The 20708-nt window shown below is 36.0% G+C and overlaps 1 protein-coding gene across 1 annotated transcript in view; it reads right to left on the reverse strand.

Annotated features, from left to right (window-relative positions):
* Positions 1-20708, reverse strand: part of DNAJC1 (DnaJ heat shock protein family (Hsp40) member C1) — a 114386-nt gene that overhangs the window by 35386 nt on the left and 58292 nt on the right. Inside the window, exons 7-8 of the mRNA XM_030009927.2 lie at positions 18610-18700; positions 8708-8874 (exon numbers count right to left, since the gene is read on the reverse strand). Of these exons, the coding sequence (XP_029865787.1) occupies positions 8708-8874; positions 18610-18700 (258 nt within the window). The remainder of the gene's footprint in view (positions 1-8707; positions 8875-18609; positions 18701-20708) is intronic.

Consider the following 20708-nt stretch of genomic DNA (forward strand, 5'->3'; position numbering starts at 1 on the left):
GCATTTAAGGAAAGATGATTCAAAGACTACATATATGTATTGTTTCTAAACAAAATTTAAAAATACACCAATTGGCTAAAAATATGCTAAATACACTAATTTTCTAGAAATAGGCTGCTCTAGTTCAACAGTCACATAAAGAAACAAAAAAGATTAGCCATAAAACCAACAAAAACATTGGCTGTTAAGTATTATACTTGAAAAATGCAAAGTTTTTCTAGTTTTCTTTTGTTCATTAGGCTGACTTGGTGACTAGCAAAGAGCAAGAGAAGGAGGAATAGAATCACTAATATATATGTATGGGACAAAAAAATTACACAAACATTTTAGAATAACTAAGGTGCCTGTACTGTTTTGGTAAATCAAGTCCTGTTCCCTACTTCACAAACACAGTATGTAACAAAAGGGTGCCTTCTCCACACTGTCCCAACTGTTATCATCAATATTTTATCAATATCATTCTGTCACACAGAAGAAACATGTATACATTGCTCTGTACCTGTTCACTGACCTCAGGCAGGAGCCCTAGTATATTATATAGGTAGACTTAAACACCTATTTTAAAAGGTATGTATATAGGAAAAAAGTAGCTTTTTCATTAATACTAATAACTAATGTAAATATGATAACTGTAGGAGTTACTTATTTGACATAAACTGTAGAGTTATTTTAAAATGCAAAACGCAATATTCTAGTCAGGCTGAGTCCATAACATTTGCAGTGACACAAAGCATAATAAACCACAGCAAAGCCTGGAGTCTTCTGACTTAACACTTCCAGTACCACCCTAATACAGAGGTTTGGGTGCTGGTTTTTTTTTTTTTTAAATGAAGTGTCTTTTCAGTGACACTACATTGCTGAAGAGTTTGGTAATAGAATACTGAGATTTTCACCTCAGGGTTACTAAATTCAATATGGCCCAGATCAATAGTGACTCCAAGTCATCACTATTTGATGAGAGTTTGGAGCTCAGGTTAAAATGTATTATGAGCTTAGACTAGCTCCTAGTGAATAGCTCATAACTGACACTAACAGGTATGGTTGCTGGCAGTCTCAATATAGAGCCTTAAATTCAATGGGCACACAGAATGATTTACTTTCTCGACCTATAGCAATCTCTCTGGGTCAGGGTCGAGGCACACTAGCAGGACACCATGAAGAACGTCAGACTGCTAGTTGCTTACTTGTACCTGTCCCAGGAATAAAAGAGATTTAGGATACAGACACACTTTTCAGATATCATATTTGTTTCACTGCTTAGAAAGAGAAAATTAAAGTTATTTCAAAACTAGATGACCTCAGGTAGCACACTGTTTCAGTTTTAGAATAACCCTTCCCCTTAAAGACCAATTTATTAAAACATCTGGTTTACACAGCACCTTAATCCTGCTAAGATACAAACTGCTTGCTTAAAGGAATTAACATTTTTTAAAAGCCTGGAAACTGTATTCAGGTAATCCGTCATATGACGTCTGATTAGAACAAGCACCATGTTATTTGCTACTAAAGAAAAAGCATACTCAGATTTCAAAGCAGCACAGATGTGGAAAGATTCAAGGCAGAAGAGAGCAGGTGGCAGGCTAGCTGGCAATTACAAAATGTGCAAGATTATAAGATGACTAAGATTTAATTGTCAAAACTATACTTTTTAAACTAACAACATAATAATTTAGCATTTGTATAGCATTTTGTCTTTTAATGTTATAAAGCAGAGACATCTCTTTGGTACATTTAAAGTTGGTATTTTATATTGTTGTTCCACAGCCAACTTTTAAATAAAACCTTCATGATTAAAAAGCTCACTTGGTTATCAATATCCTATCTATGAAACACAGTGCTTTGATGGCCCAGGCTGAGAAAAATAAAAACACAAACTGCATTTTAACCAGAAAAGAGTTCAGTACAAGATGACCACAGCCTACAGTTCAACAATTGGAAAAAATAGTAGCTACAGTTTCCAGCATCTACCAATAAATCGTATAAAAACAATGCTTACGTATACTTTAGTTTCACAGTATTTTTATTAATCCTAATTTAAGAGTAAAAAGTAGCGTACCAAATGCAGGAGATCCACATTATCTAAGCCTCCCAAGCTCTGCGCACAGAAATAGTTTTTACTACTCCTGCTTTAGTAAAATCAAGCCAGGTGCTCCCGCAATATCAAAAACACTCAAATGCCAAGAAGTGCCGCAGGATAACATGAAAAACGAAAATAATGAGAAACATTATTTTCTATCCATACATCTGGTCCAGCTGGAAGGGATCAGGCACTGTCTTTCTCCACCTTTATCTCCCCTTTACAGAGCAAGCAAATATCAAAAGGTCAAAAGTATTCACCCCTCATTGAGGTAGAACTTGGAACTCTATCTTCAGAGATGAATGAGTCAAATAATGATATGGAATGAAGAAGAGATTCCAGTGGGAGAAGATGAGGAATCTGTAAACCAAAAGGAATTATAATCCTGCTCCCACTGAAGACAACGATAAATCTCCCATTGATTTCTCAAGGGCCAAGATTTTCATGCAACAACAACATTATTCACATAAACAATGAACTCTCAGGAAAACAACGTGTGTTACAAATCATGTAAAATCAAACCAGAACAAAGAATATGAGAGAAATCCCACTGGGAGAGAAATTACTTGGCAATGATTCATCAATAGAATGGTTCCAGAAATGGTAAATATATATTCTTGCATGAATATTTCTAGAAAGGACATAACAAGATCAGATGTAACAAAACATGTCCTCTAGTTTGCTCTTTTTTCTTCCCGCTCCTCATAATAGGTTGCTCAACAGTAAAGGGTTAAATGGCTACAAAGTAATGCAATAGTGGCTTAACAACATATGCAGGCCACAAAATAATGCAACCTACAAGGAAGCCCATGGTAACATTCCCTCTAAATTTCCCTTAATTCCTAACAAGCATACACGGAACACTTTTTCCAGTCAATTTTTGGTGACAGATAAAAGAAAAAAAAAAATAAAATCAGAAGCTCAAGCAAAATAAATTAAGCTACTTATCTCCTCTTAACAACTTGAAAGAAGATCTAATCTGGAAGTACAAATATTCAAACAAAACATTCATACAAACAAAAATAATTTTAGAAATAAACTTTTTCAGTACTTGCTTTGAAGAGCTTTGTTATCAGCATGAGAATGAGCTTTTAGTAATTCCTCTCAGCTTCGTAATCATGCAGTTTGCATGTATAGTGTAAACACTGCTATATGAATATGCAATTTAGTGCTATGTAAGTATATGATTTTCTATATAGAAAAAAACCCCTCAAGAGTCTCATTATTTCATTTCCATGCTCTCAAATACAATTGACTCTGCTCACACTATTTTCAAGAGATGGAGTTTAAGAACAGGATAGATGGTCAAAGGAAGGTTTCATAAATGGTCTAGGTAACATGCTCTAGTTAGGCATTTCCCCCGACATGTGTTCCCAAATCTCAATTTAAACATCCTGGCTGCAAACTAAATTCAATATTTCTTTCTCTCCAAATTTATGAAAGGTAGTAAGTAATGATAAATGATTATTATTTTACTTAAAACAGCCTGGAATGGACTGGAAAAAACATGCGCCCAGTTATTCCCCAACTGCTTCCCTCTTCTGGTCTAAAGCACCATCTATTTAACCTTTCCTCATAAATATGATTTTCTAAATTTCTTTTTATTGCTGGTCTAGTCTTTCTGTTAATTTTTCTTTCTTTCTGAAAAGTGCAATGATCAAAACTATACAAAAAGTCCTAAAGGTAGATGGATCACTGCTGCAGAGAAATGCAGAAAGATTACCTCTCAGTTCTGTAATACTGAATATTATCTGAATATCTCCCAATAGCTCACTTTCTTTTAATATTCAGTTTTAAGTAAAGAGTAACAACATAGCAAGACAAGCCCCTTAGGGACATAAACAGTGTGTTCTCAAACTAAGACAGAAGAATAACTACACTATAAGCACATTTTCAGCCAGCTATGTAACCTCATGAAAAATCAGAAAACACTCCTTTTTCTACATTCCTTGGTAGATCATTTTACCTTGCCTAAGAAGGAAGCTGTTTTCTTCTCTATAGCCTGTTCCTTATCTACTTCAATACTTAAACCCTATGGAAACAGTAATCAACAGCACATTAACATGTTCCATATCATATTCAGACACCAGACAGGAAAAACCCAAATGTTTCTAAGCAACTATCAATTAAAATTAGTAGACCAATCTAAAACGCACACTGGTACTCCGAATTGCATTTTATATTATTTTCCATGTACCTTTACATTGCTGCTGTTTCATTTTGAACTGACAGTTAGATCACTTAATAGGGTGACAGTTGCATATATTTTTTTCCTTCTTAAAAAGAACAATGTCTGCTCTTCGGTAAGGATGATACTTTACATGAATTCTGGGGTGAGGACTAGCCTACAAAGTCTTCTGAATTTGAGATTAAAACTTTACCTCCCCATTAGAGATGGTAGGTCTCATTTCCAAGCAATTTTCATTAACCTTTACTTTGAAGATCATCTTCAATAAACACTGAAGCAAATTATTAATTTTATTTGAAGGCCAACCGTATCCTGGGCTGCATCAAAGAAGCATGGCCAGCAGGTCAAGGGAGGTGATTCTCTATTCTGCTCTGGTGAGACCCCACCTGAGCACTGTGTCCAGCTCTGGAACCCTCAGCACAGGGGAGACATGGACCTGTTGGGGTGCATCCAGAGGAGGGCCACAAAAATGATCAGAGGGATGGAACATTCTCTCCTGTGAGGAAAGCCTGAGAGAGTTGGGGCTGTTCAGCCTGGAGAAAAGAAGGCTCTGGGGAGACCTTAAAGCAGCCTTCCAGTACCTAAAGGGGGCTTATAAGAAAGATGGGACAAACTTTTTAGCAGAGCCTGTTGCAAAAGGACAAGGGATAATGGTTTTAAACTAAAAGAGGGTAGATTTAGACTAGATATATGGAAGAAATTTTTCACGAGGGTGGTGAAACACTGGCACAGGTTGCCCAGAGAGGTGGTAGATGCTCCATCCCTGGTAACATTCACGGTCAGGTTGGACCTCTGAGCAACCTGATCTAGTTGAAGATGTCCCTGCTCATGGCAGGGGTGTTGGACTAGATGATCTTTAAAGGTCCCTTCCAACCCAAACTACTCTATGATTCTATTCCAAAGCTATTCCCAGATCATGATTAATCTTAATTCCAGCCTCTCTGCCCAATTCTTCTTGACCAATTTCTTTACATCAACATTTATCTTTTTCTTCTATTCTTTTACAATATCCAACAGCTTAACTTCTTCCAAGTTGCACTTTATTCTTACACCTCCTGAATTATCAGACATATTGAAAAGATCAGCAAAAACTTACATCTTTCTAGGCTAGCAAACAAAAGGTTTTTGGTTTTGGTTTTTTTTTTTTTTTTGGAAACCCAGGACACTGGCCTCTGAAACTACCAAATTTAAACCCATCAAACCCTTGACAGAAACACAAATATCCTTTTTTCTTTACAAAATACAGAATTCCAGTTATCATCAATAATTAGTAATATTTATTTTATGAAGAAAATTGTCATTTTATTTTTCCGCAGTGCCAAAGCCACACACTTGCTGTACAAATAAAATGTAGAGTATGTAACCTTAATGAAACAATGGTGAGTCAGATACTTCTGAAAGCCATTATCTTCTCCATGTTGGCAAATCTACTTTACATAGCTATTTAGTCTATGATAACGTTACTTCCTAGATTAATATCTGTAAGAAAAAATACCCAGATTCCTGTTGCAGATGGAACAATAAAAATCTGAATTTTTCTTTTATACAGCTTTGATGCACCTAAATTCATAACCTTAGACTTCCAAATTCACTCTTCCAAAGAGCGCAAATGTACTCTTCCCAACTGGAAGAAACATCAGTAAACAGACTAATAAGGACAGTAGCCCATGAGCCATTACACCAGCGTTCAAAAAAAAACCAAAAAACAAACAAAAAAAAAAACCCAAAAAAAAAACCCTACCAAAAATGAAAGGGACCAGAGTATTCAAATATCATCATGTAGTAGAAAAAAAAACAAAAACCAACCAATCATAGGGACTGAACTTCAACCTAACAATTGAATATAATCTATATTTTTATCAAACTGGGCACTCTAGCACTTCCAAAACACTAGTCCATGGATTAGTGGGACCTCCTAAAGTACAAATGTCAACAGTGCAAAGCAGTTCATGAACAATATGAAATGAATTGTAAACATCTACGCTCAGGATACCAACATCAGGGACAGCAACTCCACTTCCTTATTTCTGGATGGACAACATAGTAACATACTACTTTATCAAACTACTTTGATCTTTCCACACAGATAACTGCTCTCAAGCCTGGTTGGCTGTACATGGTCCACATCCCTGAGCTATAATGAAAGAAAAGAAAAAAAAAAAGCTAACAAGCTTTCTCATGAGTGAAGCATGACAATCCCAAGACAAAGCCTGATGGCAAAATGATTTATGAAAGAGTAACTTTTGCCTAAGACAAGCGGAACTGAGAGGTGAATGTTACACACCGCTTTATTGCATGTCCATGCAAGAAGCAGAAGAGGGAGGTAGAAGAGGAATGCTGTCCCAGTTCACATCTATGATGTGAAAATACATCTTTCTAAAATGGAAAATGTGTTGAATGACAGTTCAGAACAATTCACTTGTGGTACAAACATTTTCCCAGTGAGCTTATTACACATCTATGACACAGACTTTCTCATATTGACATACAAATGGCTCCTACAAGCTACTACAGCCAGTAACATATATTCTCCATTTCTTTGTACAGTTTATGAATCTGTTTCTCTCCACTACTGTATTAAATGTCAATGTTGCACTGTGGTAACATATTAGCTGTCAAGGAAAGGAAGCACACCTCATCACAGTTTGTTCAGGTCAAACACTTTATCCAGACAGTATACCTGCAAATTGCCTGCTTGTCCCTAAAATGTTAACCCCATTTGTAACAGAATATAATTCAAAAAATAAACTCATGAATCAAAGAGATGAGATGCAATACTGAACCTCCAGGTGTAAGTGTAGAAAAACAAGTTACTTATCTTTTAATAACAGTTCTTTGATATGTTTTAATTTCTGTGACTCCTGTTTCTGAAAGGATGCACCTACAACTTGTTCTCTTAGCAGTCTTTGCAGACACAACTTCTATATACTCTATGCAGGAGGTGCAAAATTATAGATGGAATAGGCACAGTTTTATTCAATTCCTTCATTTTCATGGAAATCCAAAGACAGACCTAATTTCCATCAGAGGGGAAAGTGAATTTAGGGATCCAGATAGTCAAGCACACAACCAACCCAATCTACTGTAAACAAACATACATCTTTTCTCCTTTAATCATTTGCCCACACAGCCTGGTAGACAAAGCTGGTTCACAGAGGTGCAACTAACAGGAATCCAGTCCACAGGTGCTTCTTGAGTTAAGGTAAACAAAGCAATGACTGTACTCTTAACTCCCAGGCAACTCATCTATAGAATTAAGGACCTGAGTTCTTACTTTCTCCAAGCGTGTGAAAATATGCTCCAGTGTTTACGGATTCAGAGAGTCAATCCCTTACACAGAAGTCAAAAGCTAAGCACATTTGCAGAACGAATTTGTTACCAAAAAATAAAAGTAAATATAATGCAGATGTACTAAATAATACAGAAAGATAAAAGTAACGGCAAGAGACAATTGACAACTGGGAAGTTGTGAAGCTTAGGAATCAAATAGCAGTAGATGATTAAACAGGTTATGCAAAATTCAAATTGTTCTCATAAAAATTTTAGGTCTGGCTAAAAATGGAAGGGAGTATTTTTCACAGGCTCAAAAACAACTAAGGAGTAAGCAAATCTGCAGCACAGAGGAATCAAACAAATGACAGCAGGAATTTCTTCCACTATTTTGACACTGAAGTCAATGTGTTGCCCTAACTCCACTCCAAACACAACATTCTTCCCATCTCAGTCTTCCAAGCAAGGCAGATTTTCAAGTCAGGAGACCGATTTATAACATTTCTTGTGTCACCTGCGTATCTCAGTTCTAAGATGAAAACTATACATTGTCAAGGCAGTATGTTTTAATAAAATTTACCAGAAGATAATTACACTAACTGCCACTAAGAACTCTTACCTCTAAGTAGAAAGAGCCTTAACAATAGGCCTAAGCTGAATTGTTAGGACCTTCCCTAAGTCAGACGAAATGCACAAGGTGCATAAGCATTTCCATAATCAAAAGACACTACACCTGGATGTTAAGAAACAAAGGTTTCTTCTTTCTTTTGCCTTTGCTTTTTTTTTTTTTAATAAAGAAGAATCTATTCTTGCAAGCAAAATGTTATTAACTGCAATTAAGAGAAAGAACCAAGCCTCGTAAAACTTGACAGCATTATGTTCTACTAATTTTTAGTGAACAAGGATAGTATTTATATTAGAAACCATAGAGAGCTTTCATATATTTTAATCAACCACATCCTATTAGAACATTTCTAGTATCATTACACAAATTACACTGAACATTGATATAACCTTTTCCATTATGTCTCTGCCTGACAATTAATACTTCTCTAGACTTCAATGCTATATGAATATTGTGGTGGTATACATGCAATATTCCATTTTCTTAAGAGGCAGGCAAATGAATCAGCATTTAAAATATATAACAACATGAAAGATTTTGAACTTACCTTCTTTTTTTGTGTTCTGTTCCTGCCTCCCAACCAATCATCCATCTGTTCCTCAACCTCTTCAATTGAAGCTCCATGATCATACAATGGTATATACGCACTTGACTCCAGAACAGTGTATACAGGGAATTCTGATTTTGGTTTCTTGACTTTAGGCTTCTTCTCCTCTATACAAAAGCAAAAAAGAAGTAGTAATGCTACTAATACTGCAGAGAAGTATAATTCAGAAGCAGGCTTAGCTCCTCAACTCTTAATGCTAGATTAAAATTTCCACTGAGGAAGGGGCTTTAATTTCTTTGTTAAAAAGAGAATTCAGAGTTTTGCATAATAATTTTATTTTTATGAAAATAAATAGCAATACACCCACTTAACACCTCTGAACTTTGCCTTAAAGGGCCAAATGAGGAGTCCCTCAAAATCAGAGTTAGCTCTGGTCACTGCTACACCACCTGGCAATTAAGATTAGTACAGGCAAAAGCATAAGGAGCTGTTAAAAGATTTCAAAAGTCCAGCTGGCTTCAAAGAAACTGGCAAAGGTAGAAAGGTGAGTTTTAGACAGTTTTGTATTACTTTATGGTCAGCTGTGCTGAGTAAAAGCTTCTGAGTCAATAGATAGTTTCTCTGTCCTCAGATTTCCGTAACTACAAATAGCTCTGTTATAGCACTTACGCATTTAGGAAGATTTAAATGTTGGCCCTAATTTCTCAAACTGATCACTGTTTTCTGTGCTCTCTGGCCTTCAAATGGTATTAAATGGGAGCAGCAAACTTAGGGGACAGGAGGGAGGGACAACAACAACAACCACCACCACCTAAACCCCAGCAACTGGAAACATATCCGCTATATAAGATGATCTCAAAAGATTTAAGATTAACTGAAAATTGCCAGAACTTTAGGAAAGACAAGAGGATAAGGATCAGAAAAAGAAACTTGAACACTCGGAAAGCATCCAGAAACCTCAGGTATGCCAAGTGGGAGTCTCTTGTTTTTTCCTCATTGTTTTAAAAATATGCTGTACTCTCAATAATTGGATGCTCCTAAGGATGCTACCAAACCGAAAGAGTTGATCAATGGCTGGCTGCAGCCAAAAGAGGAAAGTAATACTCTGCCTCCACCTTTCCACTCTCCACTGTGTGCTTATGTGTGCCTCTCTTCTATTTGTGCTTCAACAGTCATCCACCCACTTAGCAAGCTAATTCAATTCACTAATCTAGTAGAAAATTACTCCTTTGCGCTCAAATGAAAAGAAAAAAATCCAAGATGTTTAAGGGTGGTGGGCAAGGAAAAAGAGAACCACACTTCTCAGCAGCAGTGGGCCATTAGTTCAGCCTATCTGCCTCTGCAACCATGCCCTGATACTTTTCTGAGCATTGGAGGAGAAATGTCTGTTTTTCATGAAAACCTCCTTAAAAAAATTCCTAAAGAGGACAGAAGGACTGTTCCCTACAGACTCTGATGCAGAATTCCTTTTCGTAACAGTATGTGCAGAAACAGCACAGTGAAAAGACTCCACAGACTTGACAAACTCCTAGGAACTGAATATTTAAGAAAACAATAAATGGAGAATGAACAGTTTTGTAGCACCTTTCACAAGTTCAAGAAGAACAAGAAATTCATACAGATCTTGAAAGTTAACAGAATGACTAATAATCTTTTAAACTTTTAAACGTACATTGTGCAGAGACCTGCTTTTGTGAAAAATCTCTAACTTTGCTTGTAACTGTCAAATTACTCTCAGTAAATGAAATATTAAGTAAAAGCTTGTATTTGGAATTTTTTTAGCAACCTTCTATAGGTATGCACAGTAAATATAATGAAATTACATATACTCCCAAAAAACAAAACTAAAGAAAGCCCAAAAGCATTAATCAGCATTTCTCTCATTGTTCAGATGTTATTAAAGACAATACTGGTGCAAAATTCTTTTTGTCTATTTCAAAAATTAATTTTTATAATCAAATCACACATATTATCCATTATCTCATTTTTGTCCAAAGTTGGCATACATAATAGCTTCTGGAGTCAGAGTTAAGATCTGCAAGGATAAGTAAAAATGGCTTCAACAGCTATTTACTGCAAACACATATACTGGCAAAAATATTCTAGAAGTTATCTTAAATGACAATTTCCACTACTGTATTTCAATCCTGCAAAATAATCAAGCACAGTGAGTGTGTTCACTTGAAATTACTTAACAGTGGAGACATACCAAGACAGTCGGATTTTCCTGTATCTTGCACCCCATCAGCTACTGTTTACTAATTTTCCTTCTACAAATACGGAAATAGTTAAAGCCTGAATGCATCTAACATTTAAAAATGAAAAGCCTAGCCTGCAAATAGGTCATCTAGGCTCTTCCTGTAATTTTAGGAGTAATTTTGTAACAGTATTTTCAGAAGACACTGCACCCCACTTTAAAATGAGGTATCAAAGACGGTATCTAGGCTTTCTTCAGGCACTTAAGTGAGAGGAAGACCTAACATAGATAACATACCCTGCTGTTTGCTGACTATCAAAGGAATGAGAGATCCCACCTAGAGAAGATGGCTGTACAACCTCAAACAAGCACTCAACCAGGATTAAAAAAAAAAAAAAAAAAAAAGAGTTGAAGTCACAGCACCCTTGACATAGGGCTCCCAAAAACCCATTGAGAACCCAGTTTCACCTCAGAATTTTTGAAAACTACTTTTTAGAATAGGAAAGCACATAACAGTGGTTTAATGGTAACTTCATAAAGGATTTTAGATAGGGGAAGTTCAGAAGTTATGTTCAGAAGTAATGATGTACACTACAAAGCCTTAAGGCAGCCAAGCACTGTCATTCTCTCAGGTGAAGGACAAAGCAAAACAGATCACTGAAATTATTTCACCCAAACAACAGAAGTCCACAGCATATACCTAGGAAGAAAACCTCTCTCTTTCATGCTATCTTTTAATTATCAGCAATTCAACTGGCAGCCCAAAAGACACTTCCAACCTGACATGGTGCTTTCCCCTGAAGAGAATAAGGATCAGGTTTTCCAAATAGTAGATGATGTCTAGACAGCTGAACCCTACATCTGCTAAGGCTTGACAGACAGCCAGGAAGCCAGTGCTGCCACCACCACCACAACCTAAAGCAAGGACGTGTTCGATGGTGCTGACAGTAGCGACAACTGCAGCTGTGACTCAGTTTTGAAACCCAAGTGTTCCTTTAATACTTAGTGTCATCTTCTAATGGTGCTGGGTTTAGACTATGTGGCCATCCACTATAATAGAACAGGCTTTTAAAATGCATTTTTCTCCTTCAGTCTCAAATATCGTTCTAATATTGTTCTGTATAAACCTAACTGAAATGCAGGAAAAACACACAGAAAAATATTTCAGAGGCTCCTCCCAGTTTTGTGACAGCCTACTCAGTGTCCACTGGAGACCCAATCAGACCACTATGCCCTATGTGGGCACCAATATCCAGCGGACCTTAACTATGACCAGAGTTACTGATGCTCATACAACTAAACGCAGTGGAAACAGTCCTGGTGAAACCAGCACCTGACTTCAAGCTCAATAGGGTAAATGAGTAACTTACTCTCACTACTATTTTCTGGGAACATTATGTATTGTAATTGCCAAATTACAGTGTAGTAACTTTTCTAGTTTACTAAATAGATTAAAAACAAACACACAACAGCAGAAAGTAAATGGATAATCGAAGATCGTAAGCACTATGGAAACTGGTATCTACCACTCCAATGTAAAATGATCAGTATTTTACATGACTTAAGACTTCTACAGAGTTCTAGTCCTTCTGTAGCAGAAGAAATTTTATCATTTGCTGAATTCATACTGCAAGGATACTAATTTTCTATGAGTATTTTCCACCTTTAGAACTATCAAGTTCTTTACCAGAAGACTAAATTTGACTGTGTATTTAACAACTTAAGAGTTAAAAAGGAGATATAATTTGTCCCCTATGTTTGAACAGCTTATAAACATACCTATCACTGGGATCCCTAGACTTTAACAGATAACAATTAGCTAACTCTCTTAAAGTACAGTACTTTGTTTCTAAAGGCTTCCGATACTATTCCAGTACTGGCTATACATTTTACTAGTTTATGGTGCCATGATCTGGGTTTTGAAGTTTGATGAATTACTTGCACATAATCAGATACTTTGACCTTCCTTGTTAGTCCTTCCACCTTGTTAATAAATTAAGTTTATCAGTGGCAGAATTAATAGTATCTGGCTAGTGGTTATTTGCTTTAAGATATATCAGCTGTCATTTTGAGAAGATAAGGGATCAGCTAGCATTTTGGATCGAGTGCCATGTAATAAAACAGTGGTGCTTTTTCCATAATAAATATCAGAGGTCAATATTTTAAAGTTTTCAGAAAAGTACATAGTGATTTTACCTAGCAGTTGATGTAAATGTAAAGAATTCAGAGAATTTTTCACAGAAAAAAATGACCACTTCATCTTGAAAGAAGCAAAAGAAAACAAAAACAAGTGCTGCAAAGAAAATATGACACATCAAGCTGGAGCTCCTTCTCTCTGCAAGGCTTCTAAGCTTTAAGCATAAACAAGAAATCAGAGACTTCACAGAAAACATGGTCAAAAGAGACACTGATGCCTTGAAAAAAATTACAGAAAGAAAAGGGACAGACTGACTGGTATCTCATGCGTTGATAAGCAAGAAATATGACCACATGCAGAGGTAGACAGCAATCACCTTTTTGCAAAGTCAGGAAGATACTGCACTGAGATCTCCCTTTCTTTCAACATTGTTCACTTACCTACATAACTATGAAAGACAATAAAAGCATTTACAGCATTAAAATTTGTTTAAAACATGACAGAGAAAAATTCACTTGCATGTACACCACCACCAGATAGAATACATTAAACCCAAAAGTCTGGGAAAAATTGTACTAAGGTTTTGACAGTCTATTGAAAAAACGGAGCAAACTATATTCAATATTAATGCAAATATGGGGCAAACATTCGTATGTTTTAAACATATACATTTCTGTACTCATAATAAAATCAATAGTTTTATATGAATGCATCGCAAGTCAGAGACAGATAAATACATCTGCTGTACTGAGACCTAGAGGCTAGTTTATTTTTGAGCACACTGACTAAAAAACATGCTCAGTGATGAATATATTCTCAACTACAAAAAAACTTCTCATAAGCTGTAGAGTTTGATGTCTTTCATGTGTTTCTCTGAGTATCTAACCTTCCCAAAACTTCCTCTTGCCCCCAAATTTCTAATCCCCATAACATGAAAGGGTTAGAAATAAACCTCCAATATTTGAGAGCTAATGCCTTCCAACAAACTTATAATGAAACATGCATGCCTCTTTCAGATGAGCCTCATAACAGTGTATGTTAGTGGAATATTTTCCATAAAATCTGAAGCAAGTTTCGTAGGGAGAGGCATCATATAGCCTAGTTGAAACAACTGGAAAAAGCACACAAGCTTGCAGGTTCAAAATCCTTTCAGCAGGCCTGCCAAAACAATCAGTGAAACAGATGATACTTAGTTTGCCATAATTAGGTTTCAGAGGTAACAATTAAGTGATCAGAACATTCACACCCACACCAACCAAAAAAGCATGTATTATATGAACTAATTTTCTCTGAACCTGCCTGTCAGCAAATCATTACTGAGCCCGAATGTGAACACTGCATTTTGGCAGGGATTAATACTAAACACAATTATCCAAGGTATTTGTCAATTATTTGGAAGTAAATGTAAAGTTACCTTCAGTATAGTGCTAGATTACATAAATGTGGTCAAAATGGTTTATAGTGAAGAGGGAAATACAGGAAGAAGTAGGAATATGGACTGGCTGGTAGTCTGGAACCAATCAAATCAGAAGTATTTTTGAACATTACACGGTTAAGGACCTTAGGCCTTATCTGCACTTAGGAGTGACTGTGCGCAAGGAACCTTTCATGTAAGAGCTTGCAGTTATGGTGGACAAGCGATCTGAAATGAGCTATCAGAGCAATGGGAACTAAGGGAACTTGTGATTCTGTAAACAGAACAGTAATAGGAGAAGAAACATGATTTTTATAATCGAAGATGACAAACGCTAGAACACTGTATACAAACCCAGGGTTCAATACTTACAGCTACATTGGAAAACTAAATAGAGTACAGAAAATCCACAGAAATTAAGGGCTGAAGAAATGCTTTATATAAAGAAAACCATGAAGAACAGAAGGTATCTCAAGGTTTTCTGATCAATACTGTAACTTGCATAACAAGATGCTAAAAGCTAAAGTGCATCACTGGTACAAGCCATACAAGACAAGTCATGAGAATCAGTATTTTTCACTGAGTTTCGCTTGTAAGGGTCTGAAATAAACCCATTATACGAAATGGTCTAATGATGTCTTCTATCCCTAAGTTTCATGATAAAATATAAAAAGCTACCCAAGCAACATGCTATGTTCCAAGCTGTCTGGAAAGGGAGAACCACCAAGCCTAACCAAACTTAATCAAATGTGTTAAAGGTTTCACTACCACTCTGGATTTTTCATGGCAGGCACTCAGGTAAGGAAGGCATGTCTTATTATAAAGCCCTATACAGAGATATAAATACCACTATAAATACCATCATAAAGGCCCAATACAGAAAGAAGGCTAGTCATGCAGCCATAGGGCTAGTAACTTCGTGTTTCAGTTAAAGCTTGAAGATGGGGGATGAAGACCCGCCCCCCCAAATAAGTACTATTCAACATCATTTATAACCAGAAACAAAATAGTTTCTTGCCATGGATTGTTCCAGATGCCTTGTACATCAGGGCAAGAATTCTAGATTTACAATGCAAATATGTTTGGTAACTGGGATGCCAGTGAAAAGTTCACCTGCAATATCTAGCATGTGCTATTTCTTTAAAAAGACATATTTTAAAAATAAATTTAAGTCTTCATATTGAAGGTCAGGGAAAACAAACATAAGAAGAACAGAAAGTAAGAGAACTACCAAGGCTAAGTATAAAGAAAGAAAAACAGATGTGTTTTCCCCCCAAATGGATGTGGTTGAAAGAAGTACTCCATGCCAGAAGATGACCAGTAGAGCTGGTAGAATTTGTCGTTATAACTACTCAAAGTTTGCAATTTCAGTTTAAAAACTGGCAGACTCATCTGTCCTGACAATATATGCCTAAGTCTTCTCAGTTTAATGACTACTCAGTTCAGTTAATACATACTCTCTTTTACATTCCATGACTATAAAGAACAGGGCTCTCTGTTACAGAATCGTTTCCTGATGCAGGGATTATATGCATGCGTGACACTACAGGAGAGGGAGAAGTTAGAAGAAAGTTTATTAATTAAAGCACTTTAATTTTAAGATAAGTTTTGTGTTCTGATATCTACATGTGAAAAGGGCATCAGAAAATGTAAGGCAAATTGGGGTTTGTTTTGGTTTGTTTGGGTTTTTTTTGGTTTGGGGGGGGGGGTGGGGTTTTTGTTTTTGTTTTTTTACATAAAACACCCAGTTATCTGCAATTCCACACAAAACCACATTTCCTAGAAACATAAGGTCTGTATTGTAAGTTGCTATAGTTTTGTAAGGTAAAGTTGTAAAGTTGCTATATTTTACTAAGGTAGTAGTAACAGTTTTGAATGTACTGAGAAGTGATAAGAAACACTGCAAAAGTGACAGAAAAATAAATCAAAATTGTGTGTAATATTGACCTACCAAGAAATTACTTTTTCACACTCCTTAACAAATATAGCACTTTAATGATATCTCAATACTGTCCTCTCTTTCCCACTTTGCAAATTATATTTTCTGCCTCCAGTACCTTTCTCTGGTTTTAGTTCAAGCCGCCTACAGAATACAGCACAATTTCAGCAGGAAAGCAGATAGACATGGGGATAAACTACCAATTAGGTCATGAAAAAACAAGCACTGTAAAACAGCTATTGCTAATCCGCAGGAGATACATTTACTCAGTTAGATAGATGGAACTGTTATTATGAACTTGCATTCCACGGATGGTCTCTAAAATTAAGAAGAATGGGGACAAACAATATGCACATTTGGTGATTTACAACCTTTCTATGCTAATTGTGAAGTGACAACACAGAACAATATAACGAAATAAGCAAATTTAACAGACACTTTGCATGCAAGCTTCAGGAAAAAATTACATAATTTTTTTTGCCTATAGTAACATAGATGTATCTCTTGTTCTTCTCTTGGGAGTCTATCTTCTTTTAAAAATAAGTAACTGACAGCTCACGTGCTGCCCAGCAATAGCACTGCTATGGCTGACCAAATTACTTCCATGCCAAATTTCAAACTCTGCTAATTACAGGTGGTGACTCTCAATCCTCCCTCTTGCTCCCTGCCAGCAAGCCTACCAAGGGAGGGCAGGATGCCAGCCAGTGAGTCTGGTAAAGACTGGCCGCTGGTCGCACGAGTGCCCTCGCGTCAGCTGGCAGACACGGGGGTCCCACGCCATGTCGCACCCAGTAGCATGACAGGGGACAGGGTGGTGCTTCTCTGAGAGGTCAGGGGTGACCTGGAGGGGGACGTGTGCCACACCTGCACCTCTCACATGTGGGCACTGCTACTGGAGGTAACACAAAAAAGTGACTCTCATGTGACACCTGGCGGAGGAGAAATACCGGAAAGTTCACATGTGGTCTTTCAGTGAAACACAGGAAGGGGCACACTACAATTTTAATGACTTGATACTTTCACTTGCACTTCTGTTTTCAAAAACTAGTCCTTTTAAAACAGTAGTTCACAGATTTCAATGAAGAGTGTATGCCAGCTATTTTGAACAATGGCAGTATGTTACTATCTGACAATTTAACAAGTTCTTAATAACCTGAGTCAAGACCCTTTTCCAGGGCCCATTTTGTGGTAGGCATCTCAAATATAATGGCAAGCCTCCCTAACAAGCATTAAATGCACTATTTTTGCTAGATTTGGCCTGGGTCCACAATGCTCACTGAGGTGCTGAATATTATCCATTTTCTCAAAATAGATTCACTTACAGATAAGTTGGGAATTATCACTGAAACTGGATCTCTTTGCTGATTTTACAAAATTAAGCTATTTGTAAATATATATAATGCAGCTGTATTTTAAATGCCTAAAGGCTTATGCATACTCAAAGCTAGTAAATTATTATAGGGCACTCAATGCACTTGTCAGAATAAAGGAACTTAAAAGCATGCACTTAAGTACAGTAAATAAAGCAAGCACACATCCAAACACAGACAAAAAAAAACTTTTAAAATTGTCTTCAGAAGAGGGTAGGTTTAATCATTGTCAAAAGTAAACAACTGAAAGAAGAAAAGGAAAAGTCACCTATAATTATTCTGAATACTTTATTAAGGGAAATGCTAATTACCCTCTCATAAAAGACCAGAAAAGGCAAAGACTTTAAGGCATTTATTTCAACAATAGCATGAATCCATCTCCAAAGTCTGCATCCATGCTTTTGGAAATTCAAATTATGTTCAATTTCTAACACAAAAATCAACTCAATATGCACAGAAGAATTATTAAACATTATTTTTAAAAAATATTTACAGACAAAGAGAATACAAGAATGCTCAAAATGCAAGAGGTCACTTTAAAAATGTATGCTTCAAGATCTATACATTTGAGATTTCCCCCTCCTGTAAAGCAACATTTCTAGCAAAGTATGCTTTTGTTGCTATGATATAACTATCACCTGGTGTTTTATGCTTATATAGGAACAAACCAGCAGCCTCCTGCAAAATTAGTCACAAAATTAAAAGCTTATTTAAATTTAACAGCAGTACAGAAATACCTAAAGCATGTATTTTAGAAAATTATGAAAATATTTGTTCATATACATCCTGTGTAGTAGGTATATCATATTACATCTTTGTTTATTAAGACAGTGGTAAAAACTCACTCTGCAGTGTTTCAAGTTCAGCCTTAGCCAGGGCATCTTCTTTCGCCTTCATTTTTGTTTCTTTATATTCTACATATAATTGTCTGGCATCCTTTAAGAAAATGTTGCAATGGCATTAGCATCCTTATACAAACAAGTTATTGCAATGGCTCTATTTTAAGTTCTCAATTAACCTTGCAAAAAAAATTAAGATAACTTGTTTCCTTGAGTTACAGCAATTTTCAGCATAAAAGTATTTGTTTAGAATGTAGAATTTTTGTGTAATAAAGGTTCAAATGTAATAGCATTGATATTACAGGCTATAATGATCATTGACAACCTGAAAAGCAAAATGGTTAGAAAAACATTTCTGATCGCTACCTACAGCTTTGTAAGAGGCCATATACCCACTTTGCTCATATCAGCAATCTAGAAGTTCAAGGAAGAAAGAAAAGTTTTTAATTAGAGTAGTGTGTGCAGGGACAAACAAAGGCAATTGCTAGGCAGTAGTTGTCTTAGTGTAAACTCATTACAACACTAACTGCAAGTTCCAAAATCCAACTTGCTCCCTGCCCCCCCCCCTTTTAAATCAACTTCTACATTGCTATTAAAACTTTGAAAATATATATTAAGTTTTTTTCTCCAAGGATTAGACTAGATTCTAATCTGAAATCTATTTGTCAAATTTACACATAAAACTAGAAGTCCTGCCACAAATCTCACAATAAGGTACACATTTCCAAAATCTGATGAATTAGTAATTATAGATTTGCATTGAAAACTTTCCAATATGAACAACCAGACTGCTGAAGTAAGAGGTATGGAGAGTTTTCTTACTCTCACTTACCAGTTTAAGAGATTTCTATACTCATTCAAAAACAATAAATCTATAATAGAAATGCTGAAATAGACAAATTATTATTTTTCATTTCCAAGCATGAAGAACATGTACTGTACTAAATTGATATTAATTATAGCATTAGATAAACCTAATTTTAGTTCTTTACAGTCAAAAACATTTTTATTCTTATTATTACATTAACAGTCCCACTTTTTACATATAAAGGGTGATTTAAATTTTAATGTACAATGTACTGTAAAACATCAGTAAATATTTTTATATTTTCAACTATAATCCCATAAAAATTGAACAAAATCTGGTCTCATTAAAAATGAAATATGACATCTTAATAAATTTTGAAAATAAAAACTGAGTTAAGCAGTCATTGCTGCTGCCTGTAATGGTAGAAGTCATCCAAAAACATTGCTTCCTGCAAAGATACTACGACACAACAGTTGTTATTTGCATTATACTGGCACCTACCCCTTCAAAGATACTTGAGGGAGGTGGGAAAACATAGGACAGAATGATGATCCCGCTCTGAGCAGAACTTCTTAATGTTTTGGAGACATCTCACTGATATAAGTCAGCATGCCTGAAGAACAACTCCGAAAAATTCCCACAAAAGTTCAGTAAGGTTTCATCTCCTTCCAAAATACCTCTTCTTACTCCCTATTTGTCTCTACATTTGGGTATGGAAAATGGGAAGTTATGTTCCTCTGCCAGGTTTATGTAGATCACTGCGCACAGAAGAAATTTTAAAGAGTTTACATAACTTTTTGCTGCTGGAATGTAACAGATGAGAGCATCTCACATGCTTAAAGTTTTGGTTTTGGGAGTGGGGAAGGGGGGATTTGGTCATTTTAGTACAATTGGGGCTAAAAAAAACATGTGTAGGTAGAGGAGAACTACCATTAACAGCAGATACAAAGGCTTTGAGGAAACATTCAGTTTCTGTGTTAGAACATTGAATTACAAAATTAGGATCAACATTGGTTCTCTTTTTGGTTTACCCAAAATATGAATTCCCTACCACATACGGAAACCGTCCTTGTACTCTCCAGATTTGGACTACTTGCTTCATTAAGAAACAGAAACAGCCATAAGTGTAATGCTTAACTTCTGCTGTAAGTTTGAGACATTTGGGCTGTGTGGCATACGCAGGACTCAGACATACTGATATCCAAAAAATGCCTTTGTTTAAGGCTATGATTTCAAAATGGCTACAATTAACCAGCATTTACATTTAACCCATTTGACACTGAAAGCCAATATTTGA

This window comes from Aquila chrysaetos, chromosome 3 (assembly GCF_900496995.4).
Source record: "Aquila chrysaetos chrysaetos chromosome 3, bAquChr1.4, whole genome shotgun sequence".
Taxonomy (NCBI): domain Eukaryota; kingdom Metazoa; phylum Chordata; class Aves; order Accipitriformes; family Accipitridae; genus Aquila; species Aquila chrysaetos.